General features: G+C 34.5%; 5 protein-coding genes across 5 annotated transcripts; 3 read left to right on the top strand and 2 right to left on the bottom strand.

Annotated features, from left to right (window-relative positions):
• Nucleotides 1-580: 580 nt before the first annotated feature.
• Nucleotides 581-2,464, top strand: RO3G_00738 (ATP synthase subunit alpha; the record flags this gene model as incomplete). Its single annotated transcript, XM_067655329.1, has 4 exons — nucleotides 581-613; nucleotides 767-997; nucleotides 1,057-1,546; nucleotides 1,605-2,464. 4 exons carry the CDS (start codon nucleotides 581-583, stop codon nucleotides 2,462-2,464), a joined length of 1,614 nt encoding a protein of 537 aa, XP_067511430.1.
• A 269-nt stretch (nucleotides 2,465-2,733) lies between these two features.
• RO3G_00737 (uncharacterized protein) lies at nucleotides 2,734-3,810 on the bottom strand (the record flags this gene model as incomplete). Its single annotated transcript, XM_067655328.1, has 1 exon — nucleotides 2,734-3,810. One exon carries the CDS (start codon nucleotides 3,808-3,810, stop codon nucleotides 2,734-2,736), a length of 1,077 nt encoding a protein of 358 aa, XP_067511429.1.
• A 322-nt stretch (nucleotides 3,811-4,132) lies between these two features.
• On the top strand, nucleotides 4,133-5,816 carry RO3G_00736 (uncharacterized protein; the record flags this gene model as incomplete). The annotated part of the gene is made up of 4 exons (XM_067655327.1): nucleotides 4,133-4,541; nucleotides 4,594-4,640; nucleotides 4,693-5,564; nucleotides 5,621-5,816. 4 exons carry the CDS (start codon nucleotides 4,133-4,135, stop codon nucleotides 5,814-5,816), a joined length of 1,524 nt encoding a protein of 507 aa, XP_067511428.1.
• Nucleotides 5,817-6,251: 435 nt separating this feature from the next.
• RO3G_00735 (uncharacterized protein) lies at nucleotides 6,252-6,548 on the bottom strand (the record flags this gene model as incomplete). The annotated part of the gene is made up of 1 exon (XM_067655326.1): nucleotides 6,252-6,548. One exon carries the CDS (start codon nucleotides 6,546-6,548, stop codon nucleotides 6,252-6,254), a length of 297 nt encoding a protein of 98 aa, XP_067511427.1.
• Nucleotides 6,549-9,892: 3,344 nt separating this feature from the next.
• RO3G_00734 (uncharacterized protein) lies at nucleotides 9,893-11,044 on the top strand (the record flags this gene model as incomplete). Its single annotated transcript, XM_067655325.1, has 2 exons — nucleotides 9,893-9,938; nucleotides 10,125-11,044. The coding sequence occupies 2 exons, from the start codon at nucleotides 9,893-9,895 to the stop codon at nucleotides 11,042-11,044; spliced, it is 966 nt and encodes a 321-aa protein (XP_067511426.1).
• Nucleotides 11,045-12,275: the final 1,231 nt, after the last annotated feature.

Here is a 12,275-nt window from a genome sequence, read left to right as displayed (position 1 = left end):
CGTAAAATAGGTCGACCCACAACACTGGAAAATACGTGTTCAGGGAAATTGGAACCTGCATAACCACATTTTACAAACTAAATGTGGAAAAAAAAAAAAGATGGCTTTTAATATGAAGACATAGATGATAAAAAGGATACAACACATGGTATATCTGAACTTACACCTGTACCATTGTCAACAACGAGTGTTTTTGAAGTAGTCATTGTTTTTTAGTTTTATATTCTACAAGAATTGCTTAAGATAAGTTTGGACTTACAGTCATTTGTTTTTAAATACCGAATTCTTTTTTAACTGCAGATAGCTATTGATGACATCGTTTTGAGTGACGTAGATTTCTTTGGAAGGCAACCCCCCTTTAAAATTTCCTGGGGAAAGTAAATTAGAATGACTTGAAAAATTTTACCAGCTTTTTTTTTTTTCTTTTCTTTTATCACTAAAACCACCCTATACAACAATGCTTAGAAACGTTGCTCGTATTGCCAGTCCTTTAGCTCGTCGTAGCTTGACTTCAGCTGTAAGATAAAAATAGTATAGGAATACTGGACAAACGTTTTTTCAATCTCGTTATTGCCTTGACATGCTTAATTTGCGAAATAGCTCATATTTCTATGTAATGAAAGCTTTGCTTGTTGATCAAATTTTAAAAAAGAGAGCAATACAAGACAGAGCTTATTATATAAAGCATGTTTACAATAGATTAATAACCAGATTGAAAGACGTTTGTTTTAAAGCAATGACAGCTAAAAACTTTATTTTATGTTAGGCCCGTCTTAACCTCGGTGCTGTTGCTGCTGCTGCCCGTAGCTATGCCACTGCCAAGCCTTCCACTTCTGAAGTCTCCTCCATCCTCGAACAACGTATCTTGGGTTCTAGCTCTGAAGCCGATCTTCAAGAAACTGGTCGTGTCTTGTCCATCGGTGATGGTATTGCTCGTGTTTATGGTTTAAAGAACTGTCAAGCTGAAGAAATGGTTGAATTCTCCAGCGGTCTTAAGGTAAAAATAAAGCAACGAGTAAAAGGAAAAAGATCAGGGTTGCTTATTCGTTAATATAGGGTATGGCTCTTAACTTGGAAGCTGACAACGTCGGTATTGTCGTTTTCGGTAACGATCGTTTGATCAAGGAAGGTGATACTGTCAAGCGTACTGGTGCCATTGTCGACGTCCCCGTCGGTCCCGGTGTCCTTGGTCGTGTTGTTGATGCCCTTGGTAACCCCATTGATGGTAAGGGTCCTCTTGAAACCGTAGGTCGTTCTCGTGTCCAAGTCAAGGCTCCCGGTATCTTGCCTCGTCACTCTGTCAACGAACCTATGCAAACTGGTATCAAGTCTGTTGACTCCATGGTTCCCATCGGTCGTGGTCAACGTGAATTGATTATTGGTGATCGTCAAACTGGTAAGACCGCTGTCGCTCTTGACACTATCTTGAACCAAAAGTACTGGAACAACGGCTCTGATGAAGCCAAGAAGTTGTACTGTATCTATGTTGCTGTTGGTCAAAAGCGTTCTACTGTTGCCCAACTTGTCAGAACTCTTGAAGAAAATGGTAAGGAGAAATATAGGAAAGAAATTGCTTAGATGATTTATGTCCCTTTTTATGATAGATGCCATGAAGTACACCACTGTCGTTGCTGCCACCGCTTCTGAAGCCGCTCCTCTTCAATACCTTGCTCCTTTCTCTGGTGCCGCTTTCGGTGAATGGTTCCGTGATAACGGTCGCCACTCCTTGATCATCTATGATGATTTGTCCAAGCAAGCCGTTGCTTATCGTCAAATGTCCCTCTTGCTTCGTCGTCCTCCTGGTCGTGAAGCCTATCCTGGTGATGTTTTCTATCTCCACTCTCGTCTTTTGGAACGTGCTGCCAAGATGAACAAGAACTTCGGTTACGGTTCTATGACTGCTCTTCCCATCATTGAAACTCAAGGTGGTGATGTCTCTGCTTATATTCCTACCAACGTCATTTCCATTACTGATGGTCAAATTTTCTTGGAAGCCGAACTCTTCTTCAAGGGTATTCGTCCTGCCATTAACGTCGGTCTTTCCGTCTCTCGTGTCGGTTCCGCCGCTCAAACCAAGGCTATGAAGCAAGTTGCTGGTTCCATGAAGCTTTTCTTGGCCCAATACCGTGAAGTTGCCGCCTTTGCCCAATTCGGTTCTGATTTGGATGCCTCTACTCAATTCTTGTTGAACCGTGGTGCTCGTTTGACTGAATTGTTGAAGCAACCCCAATACACTCCCTTGTCTATCCAAGCTCAAGTTCCCATCATCTTTGCTGGTGTTAATGGTTTCCTTGACAAGGTTCCTGTCAACAAGGTCACTGAATGGGAAAAGGACTTCATTAGCCACGTTCACTCTCAACACACTGATGTCCTCGAAGAAATCCGCTCCAAGGGTGTCATCTCTAAGGAACTCGAAGCTAAGCTCCGTGATATCTGTGAAAACCACACCAAGGCTTTCTACTAATCAACAACAACTGATTGATGCATCTATTTTGTTATTTCTCTTTTTCTCCTCTTTCTTTATTGATCCCTTATAAAATGTATAAATAAAATAAAAGAACAATGAAATGGTTCTTTATACACTTTTGTCTTAAAAGAAAAAGAATATGAATAATCATACTTCCTTAATAAAAAATTGTAAGGGGGAATGTTATTTATTTTGTGCAACTCATACTTGATTTCTTGGTGTAATCAAAAGTAGTTTACTATTACATCAGGGTTGTATTCATTTTCTCATTGGAGTGGGAATTCAGATAATCCCAAGTCATCCTCGTCTTCTTCATCCAGGAAGTAATTGTCATCATACCTTTTGCCTTGTTCCAAAGCCAATAAACGATCTCTCAATTCCATGCAAGCATTTTCCCATCTCATTTTTTCTTCCCACAATTCTCTTAATTTTGCATAAGCAAGTCCACTGATAACTTCAAAATTATCCAAAGCTTCTTCCAATGCTAACTCTGCTCTTTTTGACCTACTCTCTTCTTTGTTTTCCATTTCCTCTTCGTGATTTATCTGAGTTGAGTTTCTTTTTTGGTCGTTCTCGGTCCAATCCATTGTTTGTACTTGCATGTGCCTTACTTTCTTTTCTGTACTGACTTTTTTCTGTTCTTGTTTACTTTGTTCTAATATATGTGTAATACCTAAGGCTCTTATATGTTCAGTAGACAAGCAATCAGTTACATAATCACTTGGGATAGGTTGACCCAGCATACGAACTCTTTCCAAGCGTTGCAATAAAGCTGTTTCTACCATATCATTTCCATTTGAAGCATCCAAGAATGCATCTATAGTTACTTTGGGAAGCTTATGGCTTTCTGGATAGCTTGACACAAATCGACGACCACCTACATGACTTGATTGACTTTTGATAGAGACCGAGTGACGAAGAGATCCACTGTATAAACTCGATTCTCTCTTTTTGTTTGGCAAGATTGGATTATTGTTACGTGTCACAAGTGTCTGAATGGAAGTTGTATCAAAAGAAGGAGTTCTACTATTTCCAGCGCTTTTTGTCACAAGCTCAACATGACCCTTTTTATTTGTTGCAGAAGGTGGAACAGATCGAGTGGAAGGTGCTCTTTTGGTCTTTCTGATCCTTGAAAAGATATTTGTACTTGTCGTCAGTCTTTCGGGCCTTTGAAATTCTTCAGGACTTGTTGTCTTTAAAAAATCCACAAGCGCTTGAGTACCCGTCATCATTTTACGTGTGGGGAATAAATCATCAATGTCATCGTCATCACCATCATCTTGGTATGGATTGCTGACAGCTCTAGCGTCTTTAGGTTGATAATTACTCTTATTAATAGGCATTAAATCTTTTTTCAAATAAAAAGTGAAAGAAGAAAAGGGAATAGGGAGAGGGGAGAAGATAAGTAAATTTAAGGAGTTCAATTGACATACATTGTGTTGCAAGCGGAATTTTTAATCCCAACCCTTGCTTCAACTTTTTTTAAGCCTCCCCCTCTTGACTACTTTGGAAATGAACTGTTTTTGAAACCACTATTTTTTTTTATTTTTTTTTTTTTTTTTTTTTTTCTTACATTAAAGTAGTAACAAGCTTCAATACACCCACCATCCTTTTTTTTCTTTTTTTTTACTTATTCTATAAAGAATCTTCTTTATGAATTAACAAATGAAGTCAATTCCTGGTTCACGACATCCTTATTTTGATGAAAAAGCAAGCGAAAGAGAAGCTCGAATAAAAAGTTTATTTGAATCATTAGACTGCAAGAAAAGAGGATACTTGGATGCTGAGGATGTTTTGGGAGGATTTCTTAAACTCACTCACCTACCAGCTCATACTCGATACGTGACTGATTTACTAGCAAAATGTGATACAGCGCATGATGGAGTTATCTATTTTCAAGAGTTTAGAAACTATGTGTTGGAAAAGGAGAAGGAACTTTGGGAGCTGTTTGCTGAAATCAATCGATCTAGTGACTTCAAATTACGTCCAAAAGATTTAGAAAATGCTTTAAAAGCAGCAGGAATTCATGTAACAAACGATGATATCACTCAGTTTATTCAATGTATTGACACAGGTAAAACAATTTTATTATAAAGAATTTCCTTTGTAACACTTTTTTGTTATAGAGGGAAACGGATATATTGATTTTCAAGATTGGAGAGACTTTTTATTAGTAAGTATTTTATAATAGATCGATCCTTGAGAGTTATAATGACTCTGTATAGTTGCTACCTCGAGAAACGACTTTAATGGAAGTTTATCAGTACTATCAATCATCCACTCAACTTACCCATGATGCAGAAGTTGTCATTCCACACACTGATGAAGGCGCTACCAATGCATACAAGTATCTGGCTGCAGGCGGTATGGCAGGTGCAGTTTCGAGAACATGCACTGCTCCATTTGATAGATTGAAAGTATACCTAATCACCCAAACATCGTCTGCTTCACTCCATACAACAGGAAATAGACAGTCAGCTATTTTGAATGGTTTAAAAAATATTTACCACCAAGGAGGCGGATTTCGCGCTTTCTTTGTTGGTAATGGTTTGAATGTGATAAAAATTGTTCCCGAATCAGCCATCAAATTTTATGTATTTGAAACAGCAAAATCCATTTTGGCCGATCTCACACACTCTGATGACAAGAACAGTATTCCTGTGGGTGCTCGTTTTGTGGCTGGTGGTGTGGCTGGTCTATGTGCTCAATTCTGCATTTATCCTTTAGAAACATTAAAGACAAGAATTATGTCATCAAACGCCATTCATGAAAAGAAGTCTAGTCATCACAGTGCAGCATTCAAATCTAAACAGCGATTCATTATCGCGAATACCGCAAAATCACTCTACAGAGCCAATGGACTCAGAGGTTTCTGGCCTGGGTTGACTGTCAGTCTGTTGGGTGTTTTCCCTTACCAAGCATTGGATATGGGAATATACGAGACATTGAAGGTGACCTATCTTCAATATATGAATGCTCAGAAAGATGAAAATGGAAAAAGCAAACCTCCGAATGTGCTAGTTTTATGGGCATGTGGTATGGTGAGTGGGTCGATTGGTGCCTCGAGTGTTTATCCTCTTAATATGATCAGAACAAGGTAATTTTTCATGTTGAGTTCTCAAAGGGGCCTTGTATCTAATTTTGTATGCATAGACTCCAAGCACAGGGTACACCAGCACATCCATATAGATACACATCTGCCTGGGACGCAGCCAAAAAGACATTTCATGCTGACGGTGTGAGAGGATTCTACAAAGGATTGGGGCCAACACTTTTTAAAGTCGTACCTTCAGTCAGTATTAGTTATGCTGTATATGAGTTTAGTAAAAGATCACTTGGAATTTCCTAATAATCAATGTTTATTTATTTACATACATACTCTCTTTTCTTCTTCAATATACATATACCAACAATGTTTGTGTTAGAAATTATATAAATTTTTCTTTTTTTATTAAGAAATAACTGTTCCCTTTTACTTAATATATTAGACCGAAATGTAAATAATAAAAATCCCTTTCTCTTATTTTTTTTATTTTGTTCTTCTCAAAAACTCACTAATGATTCCTGAAAGAAAAAAAAAGCATATTCACAATATGGTCTAGTTTTATTAATAACGCTGAAAAATGAAATATTTGGACTACACATATAAATCCTTTCATAGTTTAGGGTCGTTTTTTTTTTTTTTTTTTTTTTTTTTAAAAAAAAAAAAAAATACAAATACGGCATTAGTATTTGGGTTATTTATTTATAAAATGAAAGAGATAAAAATTAATTACAAGTCGACTTATTTGCTGATTTCTTGTTGAGCTTCGCCTTTCTTTTGACAAACCTTGTTACCAGCTTCATCAGTAGTATTGCCAGTCAATGAGTTGACAGCACCCATAACAGCGCCACTTGCTTGGTTAATAGTTCCCTTGATATAATCAGTGACGTTGGCAGCAGTTTCTTGAGTCTTTCCGGAGGCGTTTTGAGCTTGGCCTTTGTTTTCGAGAGATTCATTACCAACAGCGTTACCAGCTGTTTCCTTTACATTGCCAACAAATTGGTCTTTCTTAGCATCGGTTCTTGAGGGAGAAGACATGTTTAATAAAATATATTTGAATTGATATATTGACAGGAACAGAAAAAAGGACCACGCTATTTATATTATATGCAGTAGAATTGACAATTTACTAAAAAGGAAATTAGGACAAAATGATGTAACGTCATGTCTATTTCATTCTGACGCATATTTACCAAACGAAGATTGCATTACAAGTGTATGAATCATATACCTTTTCATGAATTTGTACCTTCATATGCTAATGTATGACGTTCGTTTATAAACAAAGACATTGCTAGATATACTATATCATACGTGTGATATGCCTTGACCTCAAACACTTTATATTGAGGTCTCTTTATTAGATTAAACGCCATTGAGTTGTTTAGTCTTTGAATTAAATGTTCTAAATAGAATTATACTATATTGACTGTTAGTATTTAGAGCCCATATGTCTGCATAAACAGACTTTTTGTACGTCGTGCAAATAACACATGTACTCCAAGATAGTATGTAACTTGTATAGCATTAAAATAATCCATTAAAAGCCCTATGATAGAACAAAACCGTGTTCTTGCTTTATTGCTGAGAAGAAGAAAAGTTGCAAGTAAAGACATGTCATCATCAAATAATAAATGTAAACGAGACTGATAAAATAAGTTATGATACTGACACAACTGTTTATTCCCGCGGTAATTTAATATGTCTCCCATTGTCTATACTGCTACATTTATTCTTGATTCAATAAATGTTCATGTAGCTATTTTTATTTTATTTTATCAAATATGTATCTTCATTTATGATTGTAATTTATTGAATTTAACAGTTGCTTTTTTTTTTTTTTTTTTTTTGCTATTACCTTTAAATTACTAAAAAAAGAAAAAAATGACGTTTATTCAGCATGTAAAACCAAGAATCATTTTCTTGATTTTGTAATAAATATAATGATTATATGCCAACGACTATGTTAAACTGAAGAGAGAGTCATTGCTTAATCCTCTATTTAAACGAATAAAACTTTTTTTTTAAAAAAAGAGTTTATTAGTTTATAATCCACATAACGTCAATTCATTTGAACTAAGGAACTAATAGTCTTTGAGGTGAAGCAAAGAAGACCTAACCAAGATTTAATAAACTAACTTTTTAAATGTTAACCAATTCTTGAGAAGCAAAGTATGACCCTTGAACTCATGCTTTGCTCCTACTCTTTATGAAGATAACAAGATACAATAGGCAGCTTTGATTATATCAAATAATATTCTTAATATCGTCATAGAATTTTCTTTAAAAAATCGCAATTACTGAACTAAAACATGTAATTTTATGCTCAAAAATATGATATCTCAGAAAATCAATCCATAAACATCAATTCTTGTTTTGACAGCATAAGATAAAAAATGATTGATAAAGGAATGTTTCTGTTATTAAAAAAGAAACTGAAACTGAACTGTCTCACTGATTCAGTTGTGTCTCAATTGCATACAATATAAGGCTCTTGATTAACATTGTATATTATACGTACTTACAATCGTTGATCGTTTATGTAGCTATTGCAATTGATCATGTCTTTTTATGGATGTGTGGTATAGTTTATTAGTCATTTTGAGTAAAATAGTCTCACATCGACAGCACTGATTGCATCTTTGGGAATCAAAACTGTAAAAGCGCTGCATGTTATGTACATATTCCCAGTAAATCTCGGATTCTTTCTTATACTAAAAGATGGTGATATGTGCTTACTTTGATCTATTTATATCATTAAATTTAAATATGTTTATGATATTATCTAAGCTAGTAGACATTCAGCTTTGGTATTTACAAGAAGCCTATAAACAAGAGGCTCTCACCGATTTTATACGTTAAATAATCAAGGGTATAGCTCTATACAAATATGATCAAGATATAGAAAGATTTATAAAGATAATGTGAAAGGAAGAGGGCAAGTAAAATAAAGTAAATGCAATACGTAATAAGCTTCTTCTCGATGATTAAAATTATATCAACATCATAGTAACGTATGGAAAATAGTCTACAAAGAGCGTAGATATTATTCAATAACGCCAGGTGCACTTTTATAACTGGTTGGGTGACCTACTTAAAAATGAAAAATATGTCTGATACGCAACTTGGGTTAATCTTTAGTTCATAGATCATAATCTCTCACTGTTTACTTATTTGATTCATAGAAGCAATGCTCATATATTCAAAACAATAGCTATCTGAATGCATTAAAATAATTAATTACTTTTAAGCTGTACTTTGCAGTTCATTAAATTTAAATGGACTATTGTAATAGAATTTTTAGCTCGTTTTGAACTTTGAAAATTGATTTTTTAACTTTGTAAATTCTACAATTTAGTAACTACATTATATTTTTTATAAAGAACATACGCTTGAGCTTTGATCTCTTCTTGGTATGACTGTTTTCTCTAGTGATCACTACAATCTTACTACCAAAGTAAAGATATCATGCATGATTTAATGACAAAACATAGTTTAGCATTAAACTTGAGTATTTACAATATCAGCTTATAGAAAATGTTATTTCTAGTGTTGTAAAAGGTTTTTCAGGATACACGAACTGGGCACCAAAGATACCTGTATGCCTTTTTTTTTTTTTTTTTTTTTTTTTTTTTTTTTTTTGCAAAGATACATAAATGAATAAATGACCATCTAACGAAAATAGTTTCTTGAAGTATTTTGAACAATCGATCTTGCTTTTAATCAATATAAATAAAAATTATATTTACCGAGATTAAACTTGAACGTTCTTTGTTACTATCCAACAGACCTGTTGACAGATGTCAATTAAACTTTGTTGCACAATTCTGCATGAGATCGATCCTTTAGTTCATAGGGTGGACCCTAGTTGACATGTTAATCAAATCTCGATCTGGACCATATTAAAATGATCCATAAACAAGTTCTGTGATAATAGACTGTTATTCATACACTCAAATTCCAAATAATAATTGCTTAATACCTTTTTATTATTAAATCATTTACATACTGAATAGATTCGAAACCAACCGAATAGTAGAGCACAGACCATGTGAAGACAAAAACAATTTCTTCTCAATTTAAAAAAAAACTTGGCCTATAGGCATGGAAGTTCAAGTTTAAGCTATGTCTCTTTTTTTTTTTTTTTCTTGTAAAGACAAATAACGCATGCCAGCTTCCGGTGCATTTCGCATGAACTTTATTGATTAAAATATCAAAGCTTAAAAAAGAATCTTTTTAGGTAAATGACGATAATTTCTAGACGTCATTTTGCAAATGTATCCACAATGATTTGATATGTCAGTTTCACTTTTGATTTTTATATAAAAGAAAGGCCATTGTTTAATCCATTTGCACACTTTTAACTCGCAAATATTTGAATAATGAACAAACAGGCTTATTTTAATATACCAGAAAAAGAATACAATGGTGAGTTATAGTAATAGTTTTTAGTAAATAATTCTAATGTGTCTTGATCAACAGATTACTTGGAAGCAAGCAGTATTCCATCTTTTTTTCCTCTGCCACAAGATGTGAATGCGAATGAAAGTAAATCTGCTCTAATCTGACTAAAGTTTTAAATTCAATTCTCTAATAATCTTATTTTATCTCTAGACGACAGTTTCATGGGCTTAGCCTTTGGTCCCAATGGCTTTTTGCCTGATGATCCCTCCATGCAGTATCAATATGATCCTAATTTATTAATCAGCTGGGCCACTTGCGATCTCCAGGCAGTTCCTGAAAAGCAAATAAACCAGAACTTTATGCCACCCCATCCTGCCATTTTCCAGAACTATGTCAATTCCACGCAGAATTCTTTTCCGAGCTCTATGGCTCCAAATACACCTCCAGATGATACTGATTCTATCATTGACCTTACAAGCAACAACTTTACCAAACCACTTGCTCCTGCTCCTGCTCCTATGCAAAATCAAGGCGTAATCGCCGAAGGTGTATCTGAAGAAGACAACAGCCGTTATGCAGCCCTTGGCAAAGCTTATCTCGAAACGGACAAAGCCTGCACAGAATCGATGAAGTTACAGTGGCAAAGCTGGGAACGACAGGCGGGCAGACGCATTGTTCTATTCACGCTCAAGACAGAGTATCCTGTTCCAGGAAGCAACATCCGAAATCTTTCCTTCCATTGTCATCCGATCAGAAAGACCAATTGCGAAGATAAGAAAAGGACACCGTTTGCTATATCTTGCATCTATTGGGAGACTAAAAGAGATTACTTTGTCACATCTACTGATGTTCTCTGGTTATTCGCATGTCTCCTCTCGGTTACTTTAACAAAGGAAGAGAAGAATCGAATGAGAAGAAATTTGCAAAACCTTGATCCTATTACTGTCACAAAGGATTTCAGCAAGCCTCATGTGGACGTCGAGTTTTTCCACCGAATCATGGCTTACAAGTCCCCTGTTGTCAGAAACATTGACAAGGACATCAAAGTCTTCAGATGGTCCAACCTTTGCGATGCTTTGAATAAAATCAGCAAAAATTTTGTACCCAGTAACTCCAGTATCGTCTTGTAAGCCTTTAATTAAGTAGCAATATAAACATAACTGTTGTAAATTTAATAATTTTAAGTATAATAAAGTTTTTGAATATTTTAATAATCTTATATTATGGCAATAAACAAACATTTTTATCTTTGCCTGTATATCCTGGATTCAGTTAACATCATGCATTAAACAATCTCATGTACTTTAAAAGTGTATTAGTCTATAGACTTTAGGAAGAGCACGAATAACCAACAGTTTATTTTATCTTTAATCCTCTTTATTTAAACAAATACGTTTATATGGACAGCATTTTCTTTTAAAAAAGAAAGATAATCGAAACTGAAACAGCTAGTTTTATATCGCTGCAGACTTTATTGAGCTTAGGAATACAAAAGACAAGTTTTTCATGTTTATTCGTTATAGTAGACGGAGATGTACTTGTGCAAATTGCTCTAGACTTTGATGAAACTCAAGCTTACGTATCACATTTTCTATAGTAAGGATCGGAATAAGATGCATTATGATGTATAAAAATCGATAGATCTCTGTTTAGGTATAGTATACTCGCAAAAATAAAGTCATGCAATTTGGATATCTAGTATGAAAGGTTATTCATATGTCAATTCTCAATATAGCATAAATTGAGATCTAAAAAAGAAATGTGTTCCAACTAAAATACTTTCATTATGTGCTACAACTGTAAGAATGAATTACCTCTAACTTAGTTTTGGAGGCATAATGGCGAGTACAATATTAGTTTTTCTTCTGAGAATTATACAGATTAAAGGCTTTTAAAATGCCTTAAAGAGACATTGAAAAAACTTGTATTTGAAATCACTGGTTGTGTTTTAAAAAAAAAGGGTACAACAATGAGCTTTGTGTAAAAAAAAAAAAAAAAAAAAAAAAAAAGTTTAATGTCTGAATAGAAGGAATAAGTGTTATTTTTACTTTGCACGCTTTCATTAAATATTTTAGTCTATTTATTGTAATGTAACAGCTCGCTCTTTAAACGTTAGTTTATTTATTGCCCTTTATGAATCAGTATACCTTGAAATGAGCAAATCATGCTCTTCTACAAAAAATTATAACAATAATAAAAAACAGGACTCTGTTACTGCAAGATACAAGCAACACGAACAATGAACCACAGATTTGCCAAGAGTTTGCATTATGAAATGACGTGTGGAAATAAATTAAATAGCCGACTTAATCTCATTTTACTTTCACACTCCAAAAAGGCCCGCCTTTTTTCCTTTATACA

Source organism: Rhizopus delemar, genomic scaffold (assembly GCF_000149305.1).
Source record: "Rhizopus delemar RA 99-880 supercont3.1 genomic scaffold, whole genome shotgun sequence".
NCBI lineage: Eukaryota > Fungi > Mucoromycota > Mucoromycetes > Mucorales > Rhizopodaceae > Rhizopus > Rhizopus delemar.
The sequence above is the reverse complement of the archived record's forward strand: the minus strand, read 5'-3'. Positions and strand labels throughout refer to the sequence as shown.